At 41.6% G+C, this 26963-nt stretch overlaps 1 protein-coding gene and 1 long non-coding RNA gene across 2 annotated transcripts in view; one reads left to right on the top strand and one right to left on the bottom strand.

Annotated features, from left to right (window-relative positions):
• Bbg (big bang) overlaps positions 1-24020 on the bottom strand; it is a 34585-nt gene extending 10565 nt beyond the window's left edge. The window contains exons 1-5 of the mRNA XM_070295120.1: positions 23652-24020; positions 22310-22732; positions 20496-22174; positions 19316-19404; positions 4317-4391 (exon numbers count right to left, since the gene is read on the bottom strand). Of these exons, the coding sequence (XP_070151221.1) occupies positions 4317-4391; positions 19316-19404; positions 20496-22174; positions 22310-22732; positions 23652-24005 (2620 nt within the window). The 5' untranslated portion in view covers positions 24006-24020. The remainder of the gene's footprint in view (positions 1-4316; positions 4392-19315; positions 19405-20495; positions 22175-22309; positions 22733-23651) is intronic.
• LOC138932877 (uncharacterized) overlaps positions 1-26736 on the top strand; it is a 36619-nt gene extending 9883 nt beyond the window's left edge. Inside the window, exons 3-4 of the long non-coding RNA XR_011446860.1 lie at positions 25048-25294; positions 25713-26736. This is a non-coding gene — a long non-coding RNA (uncharacterized lncRNA). The remainder of the gene's footprint in view (positions 1-25047; positions 25295-25712) is intronic.
• Positions 26737-26963: the final 227 nt, after the last annotated feature.

Below are 26963 nucleotides of genomic sequence, written 5' to 3'. Positions count from 1 at the left end.
GCTGTCGTAAGACTGGGCGACATTGCTCGGCGTCGAGGCCAGCTTCCGCGAGGTTAGCGCTTTCGCGATACAAGGGAGAAGGGATAAAGACACGCATTCGTGGCCTGCGCTTTTACAAGCACAGAAAAGATATCCGGATCTAACGCTATCTCTTCAATCTATCGTAAAACAGGATCGATATAGCGGCAATCATATTTATTATTGAAAAAGGAATATTTTAATCTTAAATGGAAAATTCTTAAATCTAGAATAAAATGCTCTTGGTGCTATCCCGTTAATTTTCTCACAAAGATGAAGATGGAAATTTGTAGCGATCTAACATCGAGTTATTCTAACTGCAAGAATATATAAGCTCAGATTTGTATACGTTACTCTTGTCTCAAGATAGTAAGACAATCTTATTTAATTCGAGGGAGAAGAAAAGGAATTATTGATTTAATTTTAAAATTGTTTTATTTTTATACCGCATAAGGTTGCGATACGATTAAATATGTGAAGAATATTTTTTGTCTCGTTATCAGAAATCCTTTCTGAGAGTGTAGAGTTCTTTGAGAATTATAGTTCTTTGCTGATATTATACCGTGCACGAAAAATCATCCTCGATCGCATTTCCGTCTCTTAATCTCTTTCTTAGCGCGTCGCTTATAATATCCAATATATGATATTTTTATTTCTAATCGAATCGTGAGACAGCTGTAAGAGCGCTACGCGACACGAATTAGCGATTACGCGATGACGATTTCTCCGGAACGCGTATAATGTCCAGGCCAAGGCTGCGCGAGTCGATTAATCTCGCGGGATGTGTCAACGAAACGAAATCGTTTGCTCTCTGGTCGGGAAGGAGCCGTAGGACCGGAAGATCTATGCTGGATGTACCGCTACGAGATATAATCGGCTTTAGAGATGAACCTACGATTTTGTCATGCCGCTGATTTACGCGTCGCCTAGTAATTCCGTGGGCGATGATATATGTGATTCATCGATTTGTCGAGAATCTATCGAGTCATACATTGAAATCAGATTAATTGGAATAAGAGATTTGTATCAATTATGAATGACGAGGAAAACGATTATTGAGAAACGAATAAAGTACTATTCATAAAGTATTCATAAAAAAAAATTCTATCAATAAAGTACTATTTATAAAGTACTGTTCATTTTTCTTTAAAAAAAAATATAAGTTGCAAATTTTTAGATGCTCCGTTTTTGGATATTCTATAAATTACAAAATATTATATAACTGCAAAGGTACTGAAAAAAACAATATAAATCACTAAACGATATACATTCAATGTATACGCGTTATTTTATATCGTAATTAAAATTAAAATTCTGATTATGCATGCTTATCTCGACGCGCTATAACACCTGTATAATGATAATAGTGATTACTCCATACAATTTGCCGCCGTAAATTACGTCATTATGCATATGGTTTTTGAATGCGAGATTACGTCTGTCGCAATGGACGCAACAGGGACGGCTTCCTTTGTTCGAATACTGTTTTGGGAAAGAAAGGTGGCAAAATCAATGCCGTCGCTAAAAAGCCACGATTTTTTGTCCTTGGAGATCCGAATCTGCGCGCGTATACTCCGGAGATGAAGAGAGCCTCGTAAAGAAAGAAACACGATTTATTAATTGTTATTTTTATCCTCCCTAATATAGCGATCTCGCTCTTTTCGCCTCATCATCGTCTCGGGACATCGTCGTGAGACACTCGGTGTCATTAAATGTATCCGCGATGCGAAGCAACGCTTCGAAGGAACACGTGTTAGAAGCGCGTGAATATTTTACGGAGGCTGCGAGAGAAAGACTCGTAACACCGTACATTTTGCAAAACGCATTTCGCCTCGCTCTTATTTTCGAAAAATAATTCCCCTTTTCGCGGCACGAGTTTGACAAAGTACACAGCAATTTAATACGTCGAACGTTTATCTCGATTTGCAGGATCAAGGGGCAACATACCTCTAGTTTCTACTTACATTTCGTCACGTAACTTGTCACAGATCGTTATTTCGATAGCGAAAAGCTATTCCTATTAAGAGCAATTTCACGATTCGCGGCTATACTTACCTGTGCGATTATTCCGCATATGCACGGTCTTCCTCGGCGTTCAACGACCGCCAAGTTATCCGAGAAATTCGGAGAAGCAACGATTTTGATGTAATGACCGACCGTGCAAATATTAGATAATCTGTCTTTCGACAGTGTCGCGAAACTTCGATAAAAATCGCGGGCGAATTCTCCCGCGGCGGTTGCGAAATTCAACGTTCGATTCGATTTCACACGTCTGATTCACGCGCGTTACATCATCTCTTTCTACCGTTTTTTCACCGATACGTCGTGGACGCCGGCGGTGATAGTCGCGGACTGTTAAGAGGTCCTAAAATGACTACGCGGCTCGCGTTACATCGTGCCGACGCACACGGGCATAACGTCCATTTATCACTTTGAGCTTCTGACACTCTCGCGCGGAAAAGAAGTCGTATCACACGAAGGATTCATTTAACGTCTCGAGCGGATTAATTCCCACATTTCGTGAGAAGTGAATGTACCGAAATTTCCTCGCTTAAACGCGCGCTTTATGCCTTTTATCGAATGCATGAGAAATCAATTTTGGAATTTCGAGAATGTCTTCTTTCTATAAACTCTTCCTTAATCGCGATATCCAATATATACACGTTATAACTGATGTATAACATTAAAAGACAGATTAAAATGAAAATTGTTTAAAAATCAAAATGATTTAAATTACTAACACTTCGTTTTTTTTTGTTTTTTTTTTTTTATTCATCTTAATACTTTGGGTGAAAAATATTGCGATTAACGGAGGATTATAAATCCAGATTACCGGTTCCTAGGATATACGATCTAGGAGAATAATGCCGCGCATTTTAGTCGTTAAAAGAACGACGTTTGGCGGGCAGGAATAAAATCTTAGATCGCGGAAATAAAATTTGCATCGCGCAATCGCGATTAAAATCCATTTGCGACGAAATCGGCTCTCGCAAACGAGTTTTGGATTAACTAGTCTACTTACAGAATCGAGTCGCGAACCGTAAAATCTCGGCACGGCCGGCGGTTTCGCGAGATCATCTGACACTCATGGCGCGAGCACTCGGCAGCACATTTTTGCCACACACCGGCTAGACAGCGCGAATATTTTCCCGTTCAGAAATAAGATTCCAGAATGCGGAAACATCGGCGTTAAACGCAGCGGTTCGACGCGTACGTGCTTCGAGAGGCCGATGACGCTTACCTCACTTCTATACCTCGTGCCTTCGTGGGAGCGGACAGCTGTAAAACGAGTAGCGAATCGCGCGAGAATCTTATATCCAATTAAGCTTTTTTACGGAGGAAAAGGGGAAAAGGACCGGTAGCATACGCGTTCGTTGCATCCGCGTATTCGCGAAATTATTTCGCGTCGAAAGATAAACGTGTCGGGATGCGCGCGCGGAAACGACGAAGGAGAAAAGGCATTATTTATTATCTTCATGAATCTGTCATACGTGCTAATAAACGCTCTTAAATTCATGTCGGAATAATTCAGATGATTAAGATTCCTGTCTCAATTTCCTGTCGCGGCGTCTCGATCCTTTCACCCTCGCGCTTTCATCGTCACGTTCTATTTCTATTAATCAATCGGTATTTTAACGACGTCGTCGATTATTCGACTCGGATGTATATCATAACGATTAAAAATCCGAAGGACGATGGCACGATCGGCGCGACTCGTTGCTGTTTTACGAGGCAACGCGAGGTATTCGTTACGGGTGTCTCGAGCGAGTTCGTGACGCGTCAGGAGGATCTCAATGTGAAGTTCGAGCGAGGGCGAATTCCTGCGGACTTTCACCGTACACCGAAGGACGGTGGCGATCGGTGTAAACCGCGAAAGGTATTCGACGCGCCGCTTTAAACGCTATTGTTAGCCGAGATCGGCGTCGATCTGACCACGCTACGTCGCGCTGACATTTTCGACTCACTTCGCGAACGAGGAGGACCTTTAACGCGCCACCCCGGAATTATCCTTTATTCCACAATGAACACCGTCTACGGTCCACCGCGCATAAACGCGAATACTATTGTCGAAATCGTCGAGTCATACATTAATATCTCCGCGTGAGATAATATCGTAATATGCCGATCTTAGACAAATTTTTTGTCGATCCCGTTTTATTGTTCGCCGATCGCGCGAAAAAAATCATGTGTTCTTGCGATATCTATAATGTCCGCTTGCAAAATGTGCGTTTCGCCATCTCTATAGATATTTATTGATATTTTATATCAATCTCTTTAATAATATCTCTTTCCCTTACTTTTGCTCGATTTCTTGCTGCCCTCCTCCGTGTACTCTGCAATCTCGCTCACGTGGTCCGCTTCGTCATCTCGCGCTATAACAAATGCATGGGCTTTTATTTATTATACACGTTGTCCACTATATCAATCTTTAAGCGTGATTGTACGTGAAAGAGAATATATACGCAACTCTTTTTTACTCTGGCCAAGTTTATGATTATGGGAGAAATCACTGTCACTGTGTTAAAATCGCGACGATAACTTATCAGAATCTACGCCTTATGTAAGTAAAGGAAAGATAGAGATAAAAAGATCTACAATAATTCGTACATATTATATTTAGATAGGCGATTGTGCGCACGCTTATGAACGTGTTTTTTGCGATTATACAGTCGACAAGGAACTACGGGTGACATTTCAATTGAGAAAAGTTAAGCGGGCAGCGTGAGGGGGGAGTCCCACGAAACAAGAGACGTGCACAAAGAGGCCACTGATAATGAATCGAGGTAATAGTTTCGTCGTCGGTCGACACAGCTGCACCGTTGACTCCAGTTGACCCGCGCCTATTAAACGTCAGATACACCATCGAGCAGCGCGCGCGCAAAGTCACTATAAAATAGGCGTACGCGCTCGCAAAATTCCTTTTCCGAGATTTCGAGCTTTCTCCCCCCGATCTTACCCCCGAAAACGGGGTACTTTTTCAATTTCGTAGATAGTAATCTTGTAATTCACGTTGTCGTAGAATCACTCAAGATTTATAATTCGCTTACGCATCCGGATGATCGCAGTCGCGAAAAAAGACTTTAAACGAAGGAAAAAATAATTCATTAAACAAATTTTTTAAAGAATTTTTTTGACAAATTCAGAGATGAACAGAAAAGAGAAAATTAGAGAGAAAAAAAGCGAAAGAGAGAGAGAGGGGGGGGGGCTGTGCAAGGTTTAGCGAGCCTAAGAAAGGCAGATGCACGGAAACTGACTGAGAGGAAAGAAGAAGAAAGCGGAAGAAAGAAGGAGCGAGATAGCTCCAGAGCTGCAAGAAGGAGCCGAAAGAGAGAAAAGGGAGCAACGAAAAATAAGAAGAGTAGTTCTCCTCTTCGGTCCGAGAGGTTGGGAGCGGGTGGCCTTGAGCAGGTCATCACCTCCGGCTGCGGTGGTGATGCTGCCTGCGCTGAACCGTCTTAACTTCTTCTTCTTCTTCTTCTTCTTCTTCTTCTTCTTGAACCATTCTCCTCTCCTCCATGCCATCTTCCATCTCCGTCTCCTCTGTTCGCTAACCGCTTCCTCCTCTCCGCGTTCATCTCTCGCTCCATCCTCGCTCTTTCTCTCGCATCCTGTCCGGCTCGGACGGAGTTACTTTGTCACTCCCTCTCTTTCTCTCTTTCTTGCCCGTTCTCTCTCTCCTTCCCGCTTTAGACGCTCTTTACACTTTCCTAAAGGCCTTCGCTCTCTCGGCCGCAGAAACAATCTGTTCGCGCTAACTCCGCTTCGACCGAGCGGACTCTCTCGACCAGAGGACGCGCCAACATCGCGGTAGTCGGGGGAGCCCGTCGTACGAAGAAAGTCTTTACCTTTTTTTCTGACTTCGAGAGATGCGCGAGACAATATATACAATGGACGAAACCTCCTTCAAAGAAAGTATAATTAAGAAATGTCATTAGCGAGAGATTAAATCTTTTCTCTTCGAGCGCTATTTCCAAGTATATGCATCGTTCGCGATTTTATTTAAATCCGTTAGAGAAGAGAATCAGTATCGTGATATCGTTGCTTTCATTATCGCACATGCGGCCGCACAAAAAACCGTAAACGATCGAATCCGTTGGCAGCTGGTTTCGTGATTTCGTGTTTTCGCGCCGGGGAAGAAGCATCACGCAAATTGCATTTGACAAACTGAATTGATTTGGGATACATATAGTTACCGCCTTCTCGCGAGCGTAATCAGCGCGTGGTTACCCGACGCACGTAAGGAATCGGACGTTGCACGCGCTGTCAAACGATCGCGTAACATAGACCGACAAGAAAAGATGCTTTTCAAATTCCAGATCTCGCGGATAAAGTTGTAATGTCAGAGATGGATTTTACAAAAACGGTTTAACGAACGTGCCTCCCGTCTAGCTCGGTGATCGAGAAGCGCTCTCTCTCTTTCTCTCTTTATGAGAGTCGTGTGTTATTTTCTTCGTAGGTGCAACATTCCGACACTCGCTTCTCACGCTCGTCGAAAGTGCAGTCGGCGCGCCGAGCCGTGCGCCGCAAATTGCCGGGCGTGACGAGGATTTCGTGTCGTTTCCGAGGGAAAGGATCACGCAAATTGGATTTGACATAGAGGTTGATCGGTGGTAGACCCCACCCTTTCCAGGATGTAATGATCGGCGCGTGGCTGTGCGGCCACGCACATGACGTGAACGCGAATATAGCGGATTTAGCACGTACGCGAACGTTTCGCTCGTACAGATTCCATTTTTCAATCTCTCTGTCCGCTTATTATTGCAGGAAAAATCACGAATGTCTCAATCATCGATTTGTCGCGTGTACGATATTGCTTAAAATGATTTCATAAAATGCGGACGACTATATCTTTTTTACTTTATATTTTAGCTATCTAAGATATAAAGCTTGCCCCGATAAGATGGTAAACGATAAATTTCCCACGATCATAGTCATAGTCAGCGGCCAAGAATTTTGTTTCTATCAAACAAGCGGAAAAAATAATTGACGTCTACGTCGTAAATCGTATACGAAAGGGGACGGCAGACGAGAGTCCCTGATAATATTAGCCTTTCGGTGCTGCCGCACGAAACAATGAACACGGAGGACCCGGATCGGTGCGCGGGCTTAAGTGAATGAGGAAGATAAACATAATAATTACGGCAAATTGAGGCCTGCCACTGAAAACGGCATTGTGGCGAAGAGGAGAGGAGAGGCGAGAGAAAGAAACGGGCCGGCCGCGACGTCGTGTATCGGTGAAATAAAGTATTGCGTTTAACGTACTTGGCGTGCCGATGATAGCGTGGGCGAGATTATCGGGAAACGCGCTTGCGAACCTGTAACCAGCCGTGGTACGGACCGCGAGTTCCGCGAAGGAACCTTGTAAATTTAACGAACATTATCCGGATGACATATTCCATTATCGGGGAGAATTATCCCTTTCAGAGATTCAATTTTTTTTCAAGAAAATTCTCTTCGTTGAATTATCGATCCGAGAGCTTGGTGTCTTTCAGCTCTCTTGCGCAACGCGCTTCTCTCGGCGCGGTTTTTAGCTCGCGATACGGAATCGCAATAAGAGCAACCAGACGAAATCGCTTTAACATATGCTCGGCCGGAAGTACGGTACTACTCGCTGCGTGGGTCGGTATTCTCAGACGATACTATAAATTGCTCTAATCTCGCCAGCGGTAATAGGCGTATCCACTCTCGCGTCCGCGAGATGTGTTGGTGAGGTGAGAGAAGACGCCTTATGCATGTGGCAAGAGGACGTGTGCTTTGCCAACGCTTATCAGCGTTCTTAAATAACGTTTTCTCGCCAACGAGACGTCGAGTCTTATATCGTGATTTTTCACAGGCCTGAGCAATCGGGGAGATTTTCTTCAACACTTGACTGATTCATTTTTAGAAAAAATATATAATTTTTACCAGAGTGCAAATAAAAAAAAAATATTATAATAAGGAAATTTTTCATTCTTAATATTCTGGGGGAAAAAAAAAATGTTAAATGATATATTTCTCACACACGTGTTTTTTGATTGACTACAATTATTTTTTCAAGAGAGTATTACAAGTTGGGAAACATTTATCAAGTATTTCCATATTATACGAATTTATTTGGGGAGAGAGAGAGAGAGATACTTTAGCCTTAGAACGATATTCTATTTCTGGCATCGCTTCTCGCTTTATCCTAGAGGCGCTATAATGGATATACGATCGAAGGGATGCATCGATTTCGATTAAGTAACGACCTCGACCTAGTGAATTACGCGTTGCACGTATTTGGGAATTTAGCCCCGCGGCTGCGCGATCCAACTCCTCTCACGCTTGTGCACCGAGCAGTGGAATTCGCTCTCGGCCGATCGCTCTCGCGTCGAGGGCCGGTTTTCGCGGCCGCGATGCCGCAGGCTATCCGCCCTTTTTAGACCCGGAAAAAAAAAGGATCTCGAGTAAAAATAACCGGCGAAACTTATCGAGATAAAAAAAGATTACATTCCATTATTCGAGATCGAGATGTGCGTCTTATCTCTGATAGGATGCGCATCTCGGAAAGAGACAAAGTTACAATACAAAGCGTATTATTTAAATTATACATCTCCCTCTCGTTCTAGCGTATATTTATCCTTTTTTACCCAAGTACAGAAACCGTAAACGATGTATCTCTACGAGAAGAACAGACGCGCGCGCAGGACCTCTCTTATGCGCGGTGATCTTCCGCCATCGCGAATACCTTTACACGTGTACTCGATACACGCGATGTACACAAGGCACGCTGTTAGTGTTATAATAAACTCTCTTGAACGCCGCGCGGCGTGGTATGCCTAACAGAATGTATCTCGCGAGTCACAGTGACTGACTACTTGGCGCCTGCACCGATAAACCAACCCTGGCTCTTCTCGTATGCGCGATTGTCAGCCGTATGCACGTTTAATAACGTACACGTTCGTGTACGCTGATACTAGAGACGGGAACGATGAATGAGCTAATTGTGCTTTCTGCGATGAGCCGGGTCTCCTTTATCTCTTTTCCGCCGCGAATGACGTATGTACACGCGCACTTGCCGCGCGATATCGAAAAAAAGACGTTTGCCTTAAGTAATCGATATAATCGACGTTCTTGAGAAATATTGAAAGTTATCCAAAATTAGCACTCTGCAAATGTATCTCCACGGATGTATTATTTCTATTTAAAAAAATATAGGTACTATGGAATCTCTATCTATCGACTTTTTTCAAACAATCTGCAGATTTTCTGAAGAATCCGAGATGGAAACCGTTCCATTTTTGAAAGGATTTTATAGACTATCAGGCGCGTTTCGCGGATTTATTTGAGAAGGACTGAGAGTCAAAACGTGATCTCTCAAAGGGAAAAAAAAAAAAAAAAAAAAAAAAAAATGAACGAATGGCATCGACAAATACTTTCTCAAGCAGGTGTAGTCCATCCGCGACGCCAACAGCTGCCTCTCACGGGGCCCTTAGAGCGCGCTTTACCCTTGAGGTTCAGAAAATATCACGGCGTATGCATAACAGCTGTTGCATTTTTCTGTGGGCGGCAACGAGCGAAAGTGAGTGGAAGGAGACCAGCGACGCCGGATATAAACTTCGTTCTATTTCATCTCCAATTAGATACAGCTGCGTACAAATATACCACGATATTTGTGAAGTTACAAGATAAAAATTAGCATTCGTTTTTATGTAACGATGGTCAAACGTTTGAAACAATTATCAAGACAATTATATTAAGGGAAAGCAGTTTGCGTAAGGGGTGTTTTTTTTTTCTTTTTCTTCTTTGAATCGTGAAACGCATTATTCGAGAGAGGATTTTTTTTCTACAATAAAAAATTAAATTTTCCTGCATTAAATAATTCTTTAAACTTGATATGATCAATGGCGTGTATTATTATCAAAATAAATCTATACATTTACATTACGTTATGAAAGATAAGATTTTATAAAACTTTACACAATTGAATCTTGGAAAAATGTTTCACAATCTGAATATGCTTATTTCATACGTGCTTGATCGATGCGCATTCTTCTATCAGAGATCATAACAAATTCAGTACAATAACAGTTTTTGTTTTCTTCAAATGGCGGCCGTGTTATTATACGCGATTAATCCGAAGAAGCGATTGCGTTTTAATCACGAAATCAACCGCCATTTGATTGCACCAAACCGTAATTTAAAATTCGGTTTTGAAATCAGCATGGAAACGACATATTTAACCCATTTAAGAGAGTCTAATTTACCGCCGAGATTAACTGCAATCGTGCTTTATTGAATTTTTTCAGCAAAGGCCAATTGTTATCTCACTGTACTAACAAGTATAGATATTTGGAGTCTAGGTGCTTTGTGAATCGATTCGGTTCGATTAGCGCCATAAAATTGACCTTCCTTCGGTATTAGAGCGATTCCCTTGTGTACACCACAATAGGAGATACGCTTACTGTTGGCGAAACTTTTTCGCGTCGTTTATATTTCATGTAGCCCATTAAATTGTTTGTAGAATAGTACGTATTGCAAAGATAGTTTAGTAAATTTGCAATAATATTTTCTGTGAGTCGCATACGTCCCATACTCAACTTTCTATTTAGCTATTTGATACATTTTCACTATTAAAAATATAAAACATTTTCTAAAATTATATTTTAATGCCTAACTATAATACAGTGTTAAATATACGTGACGTTTATATAGCGATCTGTTTCTTAAATATTTTTTTTCTCAACTTTCATAAGTCAAGATTGTTTTATTCATTGCCTCATTAGCCAAACAGTCGCAATTACGGTGTGATATTATATAATCGGATGATTATATAATAATATTTATTCATTGAATGTAAAATATATAGAAAATAAATATATACATGTAAAGAAGAAAAAACGGTATAATACAAAATAAATGCATATTACTATAGAATAATTATCATGATATTATCTCACAGATTCTTTTCATATTATGGAAATTATATTACAGTGTTGCATGTTGTTTTTTGTATGTTTAATTTTTCCTTTGTTCTGTAAAGCATATACACATACATTTCAAATATTACATTTTGATAATAATGATTTTTGCATTCTTATAAATATCATAAAGTACACTAATAATTTTGCCCATTCATACGCATAAGTAAAACTGTTAGTCTCGATAAAACATGGAACGTATGCGACTCACGCATGAATGTAAAGTCATTAAAAAATTCGATCCGGCATAAAACGTGTTTACGGCAAGTTATAAATCGAGATTAACAAGTATTCGTAAATATCTTACCGTTCCGGAGATACAAATATTTTCCTCTCGCGATAGTCGAGTCTCTACGAGACTTGCGCTATAATTCTTGTGAGCCTCGCGGAATGTTTATCCTCAATTTCGCGATTGCCCCCGCGCTCTTAATAATCTCCGTAACGGGAGCACGTGTTCGCGCTTGAAAACGATGCACTCGCAAACGGTTACTTTTAGGCGAACCATGAAACGATGGATCTACGCTATACCGAGCGCGAAGAATATGCTTTCGTGAAAATAGGAAATTTTCGTTATACACTTCTCACAATGTTTCAAATAATCCAAGCGATGCGTGTTCTGGTACCACAACGCCGATCGAAAATTCGTTTATCCGAGACCTTTTTATATCGCGATAGGAATTTGCGGAGGAATGGACGCACGAATCGAGGTGGAAATAATCGTTTAGACGATTTCGAGATTTGTGAAGGGCACTCGATCCGAGCGATAGGCGAACCGTATCTATGCAAGGAGAGCGCACGCGGAGAGTCGACGGAACGCTTTGACTTGAGAGTCGACGAGAGACTGGCGAACGCCTTCTTCTCTTCTGCGTCTGCTCGAGACGGGCCGGGCATCCCTTTCCACCGAGCGAGACGACGCTTCCTTACCGGTCTCTCTCGAGGGGAGACCGGTGCCTTTACTCCCGATAGGTTACCTTCGAGATAACTCGCGATAGCATCGTAAAATACGCGCACGCGTGTGTAAATTGATCCGATAAATTCGCCAAAATTACGAATACCTCGATATTTGAAAGCCGCTAATTTATACAGCAGCCGGTATATCGGATAGTACGCTGACTGTCCCTCGTATCGGTTCACATACGCTATCATCTTTTCTTCGAAATTTCATCTTACGGAGGAATCGCGACGCTTTCATACTAAAGTCCGTTAAATGCCAGTATACGATTCGTTATACGTAACGATTCACTGAAAATATCTCATGTTCCTCAGATTTTTATATCGTTAATTGATTGTTTATTAATGATTTTATATTTATCTATATATGTTTTAAATAACACACGAAACAACAACGTTGCTATAAAAATTATTTTTGTATTTATAAATATCAATTTAATTTAATTTATAGAATATAATTTTATTTTGCAATATAATTTTATAATATTTGAAAATGCAGCTCTTTTCTCGTTTCACGTGAAATTTATTAAATTATTGGAGAATTATTTAAGTTTAAAAAAAGCGTAAATATATTAATAATTTTGCAATTTTAAAAAATCGGTTTTCTCTCTCTCTCTCTCTCTCTCTCTCTCTCTCTGGAATCCTACACGAAAACATCTTTTTATTCTACACATTTCGACGCGAGAAATTACTTATCTCCTTTTCGGTTGTGCTATGTTTCTCGAGATGTATCCTATATCGCATAACAATGTAGCGATTAGCGACAATCTGTCTATTGGATTTCTAACATGGATCAGAACTATATGGAATCGATTTAAGATATACGCTTGCCGCATATGATTTCCGCCGAACAAAAGAACGACTTTTCATTGTTGCGAGATACATTTCGAAACCGAAAAGATCGAATTTGATAAATCGTTTCGCGATTCATATAGGGAGTCGCGCAATACGTACACACAATACGAGCCGAATTGTTGAAAGATAGATTTCGATATTATGTCTTTATATCGAGATTCCTGCATTCAACTAGACGAGTATGTATGTGTGTGACACTCTTTCGCGTTGATTGCCTTTCCAACTTAGTAAAGGTCACATTATCTGTCATGTCTTTCATAAATTTGCATTTTAAAAGCCTTACAAGTGTATGCGGAGTATGAGGAAGAAAAAGTTAAAAATAATTTTTCTTATGAAATCGTACGTAATTTAACGTAGATCATATATATGTGTATGTATGTATCGATCTTATCCTGTAAAGTATAATTTTCTATTTTACAATATATATATATATATATAATATAATAATTTGATAATTAAAAAAAAATGCAACTCTCTCTTCTCTCTATCACGCGAATATTTATTAAACTATCAAAGATCCTATTCAAACTTTAAAAAGAATAAATATATAGTTAAATTTCCAGATTTTAAATTCAATTTCCTCGAAAGCAAACACCGTATGAAATAATTTCATTTTACAATTTTGACTTATTTTTGCACGAGAAATTATTCTCTTTCGATTATACAAACTACGTTTCTCGATCTATCCTGTATTCTATTGCATAACAACATAATATATATGTATGTGTGTATATATAATAGAAGACCTTTGTTTGGGCATCACTGTCCATGCCATAAGTCACGGAACTCGGGTGGCCGCTAAAAGAAGTTAGCTGGCCTTTGAAGGCTCAAATTTCCTCGAGTCGAAGAGCGTGTGTTTCGGTGTGTCGTAAAGCGGAGCCGGTCGAAGTGCACTTTATGAAAGCTCGCCGCCATACGCTCGGCTATTTCTTATTCTTATACCGTACGAGCGTAATTCATACGAGGTGCATTCCAAGTCACAGAAGTGTGACTTGCGTTATCAGATTCGATTTATCGAATGAAATTTGATAGACAGTGATCGCGGGACATTTTAACGAAAATAAATAGGACGTACGCTTTCAAATACGACCGTATCTCCGATAGTGTCATCGTATTACGTAACGATATTGAATTATATATTATGACACACGGTTGAACGTGACGCAACGCGATATAACGTAATTATAAGCTGGAGTTTTCATTAAGCGTTCCGCGAAGCGAAAAGCGGAAATCCTACTCTCTTTTACCGAGAGATTTCCATAAAACGAGTCTCGTGAATGATGTCGAAAGGATTTTCAATCTACTCTACAGGCACTCAATACTCGCGTTTTTACATTATTTGTAAACGCATGACATGTAAGGGATTACCGCTATCTGAGGATATTTGCATGCGTGCCGTGCGTGATGGACCGATATCCTGAACGTGACGATAATATTGGATTTACGCACGTCAAGGTCTATTCATTGTCGTACGAGATTGGCGATTTAAAATTGTTCACCGATACATTGGACAGGTCGATGGCATAAAGGAAATTTTATTTTTATTTTTTTATTTTTTTTTCTCATCAATATAACGCTTAATAAGAAGATTGTCAGACCTTGAAAATAGAAGAAAACTATTTTTAACCGTTACGTTTGAAGATAGATTACATCTTAATGGACTTTCGTAAGCGATTATATCACCCATTAAAAATTGTTTATTTTCAACTTATATCTATAAATATTTCGAAGTGCGAGAAATGGTTTCGCGATAATCCCCATTCGAAACCATAAAAATATTATAGAAATACTTTACGTAAATACTTTTATAAAAAAAAAGGATGTAAATTGCGGACGTTGGCACAAAACGATCGTCGCGAGATGATGCACCACGGAAAGAAGATGTAACCACGCGTTTATTTATACATTATCTCCGATCGAACGATTATCCTTTCTTACGACATGCAAGTAATCCTGTCGCTCGTCAACTTTACGGATCGATCTCTACGCGTCTTAAGTATAAGGCATATCGTAACTAATTACATCGACGTCGCTGCACGCGGAGCGCTTCCGGGTTGCCGGCAACGGAATGTCGTCTCTCGGATCTTGTATTCGATATGCCCGTGTAGGCGCATATAGTAGATCCTTTCAAACCGCAGCTGACCTGACTCGACCAACTGAAATGTCTATCTCCTTTTCTCTCTCTCTCTCTCTCTCTTTAATACATTCTCCAAACGAATAACAATAACTATAATTCTTTTTGATATCGATTTTCTCAAGCGCGATTCACGCGACCTGATACCTATCCAGGATGTAATGTGCCCATCTGTTCTCTTCTAATAAACGCGTAAAGTGACGTAATTTACGACTGATTTCCATTTCTCGCGCCAATCGTAAATTTCAACGAGAAGTACTCCGTTGAATTCGTTGATACCGGTCGATCTTGAATGTTTGGGGAGACTCATCTTTAGGCGGGTTTATACAGCGTGCACCGTTCGAGTTGGCGCGATGGAATGCAACTCGTTCGATCGGACGCATTACGTGTATCTTTGCGAGTCAGATCGAATGCGGAATTCTTTCGGCACTTTCGAACGTGATCCCCGATTCTGAACGCGCGAATCGCGTTCACGAAATCGAACTGAAATCAGATGTGTCGCGATTTGAAAATATGAAATTTCAAGAATATAAAAGACGACGTTCTTTTCGAGCAAAAATTTATGCGAATTTTATATACTCTTGTTTCATATTTTTAAATTTAGAAAATATCTTATTCCGATCCGTTATTCTCTGTACGAATAATATCTGATCGTGGATTTTGTATATATTGTAGAACACGCATATCCGCGAATGTTCCGTTGAGTTCTGGAATGGCGCATCATTTTCTATGTAATCCGAGATTGCGATCCGCTACGATCGTAGATTAAAATTGACGTCAAATAATCTTAAGACTATTTTATCGCGATGGTAGATGGTAAAATGGTGGCTGTCTGGCAAATTTATGCACATCAACGATTTAACAGAAAGCACTTCGTAAGTATCAATGTTCGCTAATTACTTCGAGATCGAAAGCTTCCCTCGGGAGGTCAAGACTAATAATCGCCCTTTGCAATCGCAAATTGAAACGGGCGTCAGATCGCCTGGGAAAGGTCGATCCTCTTAAGAGCTTAGACCTTTAATACACGGTTCGGCTGAAATTACGGAATGTACTTTCCGTTTGTATATTTTTGCATAATGTAGATAAGCGAATCGTCCGAATCTGCTGAGATAAAGATGTAAAACGAGCGATCGCACAGTGGCATGTTACATTAACGATCCCCATTTTTCATTCTTCGTTGCTCGGGGCGACGTAAAATCGATCAATCTTAAACAATCGTATCATTGTATTTTTCTTCGAGTCATCGATTTATTAATGATTGTTGAAACATTTATTAAAATTCAAATAAATAAACATTTTTCTCTCGTCATCTTCAAAGATCGTTCCCAAGGAATATTGACATAAAATAATAACGCGTATATCGATCAAGGCGAAACTTTGGCTTTGAAAAAATTTTAAAGAACTATCTCTCCCTCTCGGTGAGAACAATCGATGCCAATGTGACAGTTAGATTTGTACGAGTTTCGACGACGCGTTTGTTATCTTTAGATCGGTATACTACGTGCACGTACAAAGGGACCGATGATTGTGGAATGCCGTCTTCTGCGATCGCGCGTACAGACGTACGTCAGTACGCAAGTATGTGCGTCAGAGATCGCCGTCTCTTCGATTGGAAGTGAACAAAGTGAAAGATCGAGAAAAGGAAGGCGATTAAGGGGGAATGGGACCTTGAGCGCGGTCAGCCACTGGGAAGAGCTTCGACGACTCGCGGTGGCTGCGGCTTGGGACTTGCTGGGACCGCTGGGCAATCGCCATATTGTTGTGACTGGTAAGCTTTGCCGGACCCACGACATCAGCCGTGTCCATCTCTTATAACGGGTGCGTGCGATGCTCGCGCGCGACGTCCGATCGATTGTCACGAAATGTCACGGAACGATATTACATATGTATATGTATACGATAATTAACTTAGGAGAGAGAAGTTGGGAATTGTCGACGTGTTCTCATTTAACTATTCAATATCGAGAATACAATGATACATCGCGCGTGCAACGCTACGGTTTAAATAAAATATCGCCGCTGGAACATTTTCATTGTCGTCGGTATATTTTTGAGATATTTTAAATATAATAATAATCCGAATCAATAATATAATGGAGAAACTCGAGTTTAAAATATAGGAAATTAATTTCATAAAAATTTCATAACTTTAACAGCTGATTTTGCTTCAAACGTTATAATTGAGATTAAAGAACCGATGTGTTCTCGCGTATTTAGATTCGAGAGGCTTATAATGAATACCGTATGATAATTTTTACGATTCCGTATTTAACGGAGTTGAGAAACGGTGTTTGTTGGAAAAGATGATCGGTCGCGGCTGGCGCCTGACCGTAAATTTTCGCGTTTAATACGAACATCGCGCGCGAGAATATATATACACACCGCAGCTTCATCGGCGATACGAGCGTAGAGAGCTCGCTTTGCTCGCTAGGCATTTCTCGAATTATTCTCTTAACGGTTTTGTTCTCACACCCACCTGGCGGCCGAGAATCCATCCCGTTCGAGCGGAGGAGCGCCGGTCGCGGAATTTCCTTATTTTCCGCTTAACGCGAAGCGTCCGGCTACGGTAAAGTCTCGTCCGTTGAAGATCCACTCTTTCGTCATATGTGTTTTTCGCTTCACGAATCGCGCCATTCGCGTTGCAAAAAAAAAACAAAAAGAAAAAGAGAAGGGAGAAAGAGATCCCGCATAATGGCGATGTCGACATCGTGCGGGAAGCAAAAGCTCGTTGTTAGAAAATTATATCAAGTCGTTTCTGATGTTGCAAAATGTGCGTGAGCGATACGTTTCTAAAAAAAGTACCGGGCAAAATAATTATTGTACGAACGTTTTTATTATCCATTCTCGCATAATTCCCTTCATCGTAGTAAACTTCTTTCTCTCTTCGAGTTTTTCTCTACTACTCTAAGACGTACGGCATCTACTATCTTGAAAAAGGATGCGCGGAGAGCGCAGGAGAGGGAGGCTGTATATATTTATGCGCGATTGATGTGTATGTGCCTTATCATTGCTCTTGATAATAATATATACTTCATCGTGCGTACAGTGCGAATTATTGCTATCGCGCGCACACCCGCCACACGATTTCCGGTACTTCTACACTACGGGATTACTATTTTCGATCGATCGATCATTCATCTACATTGACAAAATGAATACTTATTTTTTCCTTATATGTACTTTGTAGTGAGACGAGATGATAGCGCGGAATAACAACGTATCTCTCTAAATGGTTCTCGCGAAGAGTAGGATATTACGCAAATATCTCATTGAAGATAAGCACTTCTATGTCCACGGGAAATCGCGAAGAGAGAGATTTCTCCATGTAGAAATAAATTATAAGGAACTTGAAAGGAGATTTCGATAACTTTGACGATACGATATGAGATTGTTCTCTGGAGATATTTTGAATGCTGAAATTGATGATAAAAATATCTACGGCTGTTTCTTCTCGAATTATTAATAAAATTAAAGCAAAATAGTGGAAAGTAAAATAAAGCCAAAATTAAGAAATAAATTTAATTTAATTTAGAAAAAAATTTTTATCTATTGTATATATAATTTTTATTATATACGATTAGATGATAAAATTATTTAACAAAAATTAGATTGTGTTAAATTATTAGGAATTTTTTGCTGCAAAAAAATAGCTAAAATATTTATCAAATACTATCGCCAAAGTTATCGGAATATCCATAAGAAGGATAACAAAGTCTCTCTAGCATAAAACAAGCATCCGAAAGACGTCTTGAGTAAAAGATTCCGTGCCTTTTGTATATCGCGGAGAAGAAATACGGGCGCGTACACGTTTAGTCATTCGCGTGAAAAAAATACCGGAATGCACGTTGGTGAATAAGAATCACTCCTGGCGAGAGGAAGGCGCGCCTTTGCCTCGATTCGCGGCCTGCCTCCGTTTTCAATGCATTCGCGCCCGCGCGAAACCGGAGAACCGTATAGAATCGGCGCGTAACGCGAAGTGATTAATGCGTAACCTTTATAAAACTCGACGGCGGCGCGTTACGGTAGCGTGGGCGCGTATACCGAGTGTCCTCGTGGCCGGTGTCTCGCACCCGACTGTCTTTCAGGATTTCCTGCCCTCGTGTTTTCATTAATGATAGAGTAACACTTGCAGTCGAAGAACGTTTCGATAAGAGATCGACGATGACGATCGAAAACGAGATCGATTAATTAATCGGCTCAAGGTCGCCTCAATTGGCGACAGTGCTTTTTTACGCAGTCAGCCTCAATGGACACAAATGCCTGATTTGTTGCCTTTGCTATTAACGAGCGGATCTCTAATCGTTCCGCGCTGGCCTCGCATTCTTGCGTTTAATTGGATAAATTGCGTTTTATTGACTCAAATCGTATTTTGACTGTTAATTAAAAGCTTAATTATTATATGAGAGAACAGACTTACCGTTTTTAACGAACGCATCTTTCTTGATTGCGGGAGACGATTCTTCCGGCTCTGCCGTCAACTTGCTGGAATCGTTCGTGTCTGCGTTGCTGCAACAGAGGTCGGAAAAAATATCTCTTTCAGGCAGCTCGGAAATGGCTCTTTGTATTTAATCTCTCATTACGTTTTGCGCGGCATTTGTGTGTAACCGTGATACAAAAAGATAAAAAAATTCTAAACGCTATAACAAATTATTAATGATATAACTCGCCGTTACGTTTTAACGCCGACGGGACCTATTGAGATCTTTAATAAGCGGCAATCGCCATTCGGATAAGTTTAAAAGAGGAGAGATTGCAACGTCATGCAAAGAAGGAGAGATTGCTGTTCGAAGCAAATGTCGAGCATTTGCATGGAGGCGTTCACCTCCGTGGGACGACCGAGTCAAACGACTCGGTTCGATTCCCAGTAATCGACAGCCCTCTTTCCTATTCTTAGATCCTAGAACGATCAATTAACCTTTTTCTCCACATGCCGCGCGCGTCAGGTAAATCCGGGTAACCCATGGAAGGAAAGTGAATTAATTTCTTTTTAAGATTTATTCGCGCGCAGCACTGCATCGCAACGGGCTCTGCAGTCATATATGTCTCGACACAATTCCCAGCGATTCATCTCGCATACTTTGCTCAAGCAAATAAACGGAATTATCCTGATTAGCTCTGTACGCAACTGTAATTGCTATTCGTATTGCATATTAATATCGAGGAAAGTTTCAAATGCAATGTGCGGCGAAAGTGGAGACATAAATCCCGAATTTCCTATTATTATATTACGATTCTCTTTCATTCGTATAAATATATTTCAACAAAATTGATAGATTTTTCAATTGCCCAATTTGCAATTTTCTCAGAGCAGATCATTGAATTAAGAATATCTTATTAAGTATAATTAAATTTCTTTTGCGTTTCAAAAGTATCTTAACAGCATACTTAATTATTTTTGCGATGGCGACAAAACTTTTCCAATCTATCGCATATGTTATAAAACGATAAAATAGCTGCAATTTCAACCGCAAATTTTTGAAAATGGCGATGAAAAAATTTACAGGAAATGATCATCCTTTTTTGTGCTAAAAAAAAAACTTATTTTTTGTTCAACTGTGTAATTTGAGAAATTAGAATATATATATTTCTAAACTTACGCGTTCACATATTCCAAGGAAGTCTCCTCCTCTTCGCCGATAGTAGCGAGATTGCTTTGCCAGTAATAATCGCCGTCATCGCTTTCGTCAGTTGTGTCTCCTTCTTCCTCTAGCATGCGATTCACATCCGGATTTTTCATATCATCGTTTATCTCATCCAATGATCGATACGTTTCGTCATCCTCGCTTTCTCGCAGCGTATTATCAATCGATAAAGTATCTTCTGCGTGTAATGGAAATGCTTCGTTGAAAGTATCGCCGTCATTCGTCCGAGTTTCTTCTCGATAAAGACCTTCCGGGTCAAGATGATTTTCCTCTTCGTTATTTGACTCGTCGACGCGTTCATCAGTCGATCCTAAACTCGAATTTAATTCCGTCGAAATTCCATTCGAATTATTCATAGATTGCGATTGATCATGTTTTTTTCTATCTGTTACTTTAATTCCATTCTGTTCGCAATTCGTCGTTTCCGATGCGTTGTTCGGCTCATTCCTTGGGACTTTCTCCTTCTGGTCAAACTGCAAACCTTTGGCCATCCTGATTTCGATAATTTCAAATACTTTATTCGTTTGTGCGTCTTCCCTCAAACTTGCAGCTTTATCTTTCTCATGGTCGAGACAAACGTTCTTCGCGTTAGGTTCTCTGTCGCTATTTCCATCTAAATTTTCGAATCTTTCAATCAAAAATTCGTGGGGAATGTTGTTTCTGTTTAACGAGGAGTCGCATGATCCTGGTTGAATACATTCTGCGCTTTCTTGTGAAATATCTTCCTTCTCCGTTAGATGATTCGATTCGATTGACGATGAAGATTTGATTTCTCTTCGTGGCGCTATAATTGGTGGTGGAGGCGGCGGAGGTGGTCTTTTCCGTCTAGCTTTAACATCTTTTCTCGGCATCGGCTTCGGTGGTAACAGAGGAGCTTCCGAAGGTTTCTTCTCGGGCGAGGCGGGCACCGTTTCTGAGATTCGCGCATCGTTTTCGGATTCGCTCGTTTGATTCACGCAGATCCTGTTAACGTGATTTCTAGCCGGCAACGGCGGCGGCGATGACCTGACGCCGTGGCTTCTTTCCGTACCGGAAACGCGCACCTCCTCGTGGACGCTGCCGTTGACGCGCTCCACGAGCTCCACGTCATCCTTAATTGGCCTGAAATGCGTTGTCGAGTCGGCGGCCAGGTCGGCCGTGTAGAAGAGATCCGGCCTAGCCTCGTGTCCGTAACTCAATGGGGCGTCCTGAAAACTGAGCGGCGGCTGAAGAGTGATGGTTTCCTCGATCAGCACCGTGTTCGGCGCGACTACCGCCGTGATACGCTCGACTTCGCCTCGCGACTCCACGTGCGTCACCGCCTCGGAATTGGCGAGACGACGTAGCAGATAATCGGGCGGATTCGAGAAGTCCCTCTCGAGCATCTCAAGCGGACAAATCGCTCGCGACAATAGCGCGTCTCGATCGGACGAGGATCGCTCGAGGTCTCGATCAACGCCCGCGAATTCGCTCGGCTGTTCGGAGCCGGTGGTCGACGCTGTAGACGCCGTGGAGATGGTCGACACGCGATCGGATATGGTCGAGAATCTGTCCATGACGGTGGACATGGAGCTGCCGGTGTCGTCGGACGTGCTGCCATGCGTGGAGTCGCATTGTGATCGCGCATCCAGATAAACCATCGCTTCCGGCGGTTCCTAGAAACACGGAGATCTCTTTTTAGTCAGAGGAAGGAGGAATCTTCTTACATCTTTTGTTTAATTTTTATTCAACGCAGTTTTTTTTTTTTTTTTGAATTTTTCTTAAATTATTTTCTTATTCGCGATTACAACCTGCTTCGATTTCGTAAACTCTGGCGAGCGGTTCTTCGATGATTCCTTCGTGCTCTCTGGATGCGATAAACCGTTGACGCTTCTCGGCGATGATTCGCAACTCTCGTAAGAACTTACGTTCGTCTGCGAAGCCGGCGATTTCGGGCTCGATTCCCACAATTTCTTGACAGGACTAGGATTCGCTTCGCCGTCTGCGGGTCCTCGTGGCTGCCTCAGTTTCCGCGGTGGTACCGGCGGGGGAGCCGCGGGTAATTCCGGCGGCACTTTGCTCTTCTCGATTTTTCTCTCGGCGCTCACTACTTCGGGTCTGAGAGCACCGCGGCATCTCACCATCAGCCTAATGACTAATTGCGATTCCTTCAGTCTTCTCACGCAATCCAATCGGGTCATGTGTGTCACCGGTATACTGTCGATCGAAAGTACCTGCGAAAAATATGCAACGTGATCGTCGAGCCTATACGAGAAGTAGACGAGTCTTATTATTGCCCGCAAATAATTTGCAATGTAAACAAGCGACGGGGGCGAGAGGAAAGCCAGTCTTGAGAGTTATTACGTAGGAAGTAGGTCTTGAAAATCATATAGATGACGGAGCGCACCGTGGGAGCCGAAGGAAGAGTGCATTTACAACGTCTTGTTTCAACGGTTGTTCCACAAAATACAAATACACACGCTTGACACATAATATAAATACTATTCCCACAATTCGCGACCTTAATTTTAAATACGACGGACCGTACGTATGATGCGATTAAAGTCAATCTTTTTATTAGCGAAAAAAATTTTGGGGCACGTACGTAAATTCGAGTATGCGAGAAAGACCTTTCCCCCTTTTTTTTCTCTCCTTTCCTCCACCATTCAAGATGACATTACGCCACAGGTGCAGGCGCGTCGCGGCCCGATGCGTGCGAATAATTGCACGTCAGTCATTACACCGATTCATTGAAATACCAGTAAGAATCTAGCGACTAGTCATTGTGATCCTTATCCAATTGCAGAGGGAACTTGCCGGTTCCGTAATTGAAAGCGACACGTAATGACGCGATAGATTTCACGTACCGTTAAGATTGAATGGAATCATACATGTTCATGAATGCTACTTTCTTGAATTCGTTATATATTCGCGCGTGTTACGGCACGAAATATCATATATATCATTTCACCGAAAGCGGCCGATGTCTTTTAGCCGCTCGTTAACGCGGGAGAAATAAGATCGAGAAAGCTAAAGCTTTGCTCGCGCGTATCATCCTCAACATCCTTTTCTCAGCGGGATAAATATAGAAAGATTGAAAGTAAAAAAAAAAAAAAAATATTTAATATTCTTCTCGGAGTATATCATCATTACCTCGTCTCCCTCGCCTAGAGTGCCCCATGAACACTTCGCTCTGCTGGCCGGACTTTGCTCCGCGCAGCTCTGCACGAACAATCTCCTGACCCTCTCGGACGTCTTATTTCCTCCCTCGAATTTGAGTCCGAAGCCGAGCCGTTCTCCGGGCAGTCTGAAAATCTCGACCTCCTCCTCGAGATGTACGTCCATCCCGTTCGTCGCTCCATTTTTACTCGATACGGACGACTCTCCGGCATCGCTCTTTTTCCCGTTGCCGATCGACAGAACGGTCACGAAATTCTCTGACGCCGGTTGACTGCCGACGCTGACCACTGTCACAAAGTCCTCCGTTGTGCCCTTGGCGACGTCCATTTTCCGAATCGATCTTAATTCATGGCGCAAGCTCGCTGATCTTTATGTTCCGCTGGAATGTTGGCCACTCCCTGAAAACAGGTCAAATCATTGTAGATAATTCTGTGGCGTAATCGGGAGACAAGTTTCTTTTATAGGTGCGAAACCTGCTTAAGCTTATATATCTCGTGAGGAGTTACTTTTAGTCCATCGATGCATAGGAAACTAATAAAACGTTCGATATAGTCGTCTGTCGTCGCGACAAACGCGTAAAAACGCTTTGCTATGAAAAGATTTCCGATTTCTTCTCGTGGTTTGTTAGATATGTTGTAATTTTTGATTATACCCATTTACCCTCGAAATACGCGAGTTCATTTATCAGCGGACATTAGACGTCAGACAAATGGTGTCACATAGCATCGACGATCGTTAAGCGATCTCGCGACTACATACCGGCGCTGATCGCGCGACCAACTTAATACGGAACTTTCGTGTTTCTTGTCGTACCTGCTCGTTTTACTAATCGCGCCATTACGCATAGATAGTAGCGGAACGAATTATAAACAAGCAGGACACGTGTCGCTATAAATTATACTTCACGCGAAGCGAAGTATTTTGTATACTCAGCGAGATGCGCTAACTGTAAGCTGTATTCTGTTATGCTTGACATTTTGTTTCGTCGCGGCTGACCTTCACTCGTGCCATCACATTCTACGCCAGATATTGTATTTCGAAGATTGCAGATACATCGGCGATGGTTGCGCTCTCTCTCTCTCTCTCTCTCTCTTCCTCTCTTTCTTTTGTAAATAATTTAATCGCTATTAAAGTTTTGAATTATCGAATATCGAACAAATCTGTAAAAACTTTTTAATCGAATATGATTTTATCGCTCGCTTTTATCTTGCATGTCAGGTATCGCAAACCGGTATATTAGAAAGATAAATTTCTCATGCCAACGTTTTTTCTCGATGCGATTCTCCGCGGTTGTCATAAACATTCTTCCGAGGAGACTCTCCGAGTTAATCCTAGCTAATAAATCTCTTTCCTTATTTTTCTTCCGCAGGCAGAACAACGCGCGCCGCCTCCATCCGTTTTCACTCATCAGCATCCCGATAATTTAACGATACGTATACCATCCGTCGTCGTGAAAGTATGTCCGCTTCCACTCGAAGGAACATCGTGCACAGCCTCCCGTCGTCTGTATCACCTCTGATCTCGGTAGAATGCGAGAAGTAGAAAGTAGATTGACCCTCGGGGTCACTGTCGAGCAATCAGCTGATCGCGAAGATTCCTCCAACGATCGTCGAAAGGTAAATGTTTCGCATTCGTGTACGTCTTTCATCTCTTTTGTAGGAGAAAAGAGAAGAATTAACATCGGTATTAAAATTTTTATAATAATACTGAATAAATTATAATGATCGAGCAAAATGTACTACTGTACGTGCTGAGATAACAGTACAAGTTTCATTAAAGCCGATGACGTTCGTTAAATGAATATCCCCGCATAAAGTTCCACTGCGCAACCGTTCGAAATTAATTGAGCGCATCGGCGACAATTTCCTACGTCACATTGTAGCTATAAAATTAGTTTACTTGTCGGAAGCACGAGTTGGTTTATTTTTATGAATTACTTGCGCATTCGCAATCGTCGTCGATATTTTACGACTCGCGTCATGTGTCATACGATGCTCTAATAATTATACATCTTTCTTTTTACGTTGCATCAAGTAAGACGCGTATTTAAATCAGCGATGGATTTAAATCAGCGTCGAAAATCACAGGCAGGCAGATGGAGCATAAAAATTTCATCGTGGGCAGAGTGTAGGGAGATCCATGGAGCCGTACAAGTGCGTGTAACGGAATTCGTAGCCGCAGGCCGATCGCCACATTCTCGATATGCTGTTGCCGCTGTTGGTTCTCGTACTAACGTGGGCAAACCTCGAAACCTCATAAAAATATCGCAAAAGCTAAACCGCGATTCCTAAATACGTCCGATCAGGCTTTGCGGTTGACGTCAGTTTAATCCTTGATCCCATATGCGTGACAATATATTCCGTATAATAAGCTTTAGCGACACTTCGCGAGGAAGAATCGAAAAAAGAAATACGACGACAGCCGAATAAATCGCATTTTCCTCTCTTAATTAATACATTCCATCCGCTGGCGCGTGGGAAAGGATTTATATGTAGCTATAATTATTATGACCACCCGGTAAGCTTTCGATATAATGGATGCACGTGAGGCCCGCCGTGATAAACGGGGTTAATGTCGTAGAAGCTTGAATCGCTCGCGTGCAACGTCGTCTCGTAACGTACCGATGTTGAACGCTAATTGAAATAATCAAGCGCGAGGGAAGCGGGGAATGTCTTAACGGGGATGCAAATTGCGCGAATCTAAGAAGTCACGCGCGAACGCATTATTTCGCGAATGTTACGCGCGGTAATGTTCGCGCTCTAAATGGGATTGTACGCGCTTTCGGAATTCCGCATTTTCCCAGCCATATAAACGCAACGCGCCGGGTTATGCAACAACTGGTTGGCGCTCGCCAACCGACACGCTCCGTGAATTTTGACAACGTGTTCCATTCATTACTTAAATCCCTCTCGTCCCTCTGGGATATCAGCCAGCTGGTTCCTGAAACGACAATCAATTTTGACGCATCGCGGCGCGTATCCAAAGATACGGGGGATACAATAACGCGCGATTTATGCGTCGTTATAGATTACGCGTGCGTGGGAAGACGCGTGTTTATTCGAAGCAGACGATTTAATCGCGGAAAAAATGCGCGATCGCTGAAAAAGATCGTTTTTCTCTATTTCGTCTTGAGATCCTCGATTATATCTTCTTTGTTGTAGATATAGTTTAACAATGCGCACTGCGATGAGATGCGCTATCTCGTAAAAATATCTTTGATGTAATATTATTTTTCAATATTTTCTTTTTCACGCTCGCGTATTATCCGAGAAATTCTCGTCTCGA

This window comes from Polyergus mexicanus, unplaced genomic scaffold, assembly GCF_030449975.1.
Source record: "Polyergus mexicanus isolate NDT 795.1 unplaced genomic scaffold, iyPolMexi1.0 SCAF_4, whole genome shotgun sequence".
In the NCBI taxonomy this organism is placed as follows: domain Eukaryota; kingdom Metazoa; phylum Arthropoda; class Insecta; order Hymenoptera; family Formicidae; genus Polyergus; species Polyergus mexicanus.
This window is presented reverse-complemented; position numbering and strand designations above follow the sequence as displayed.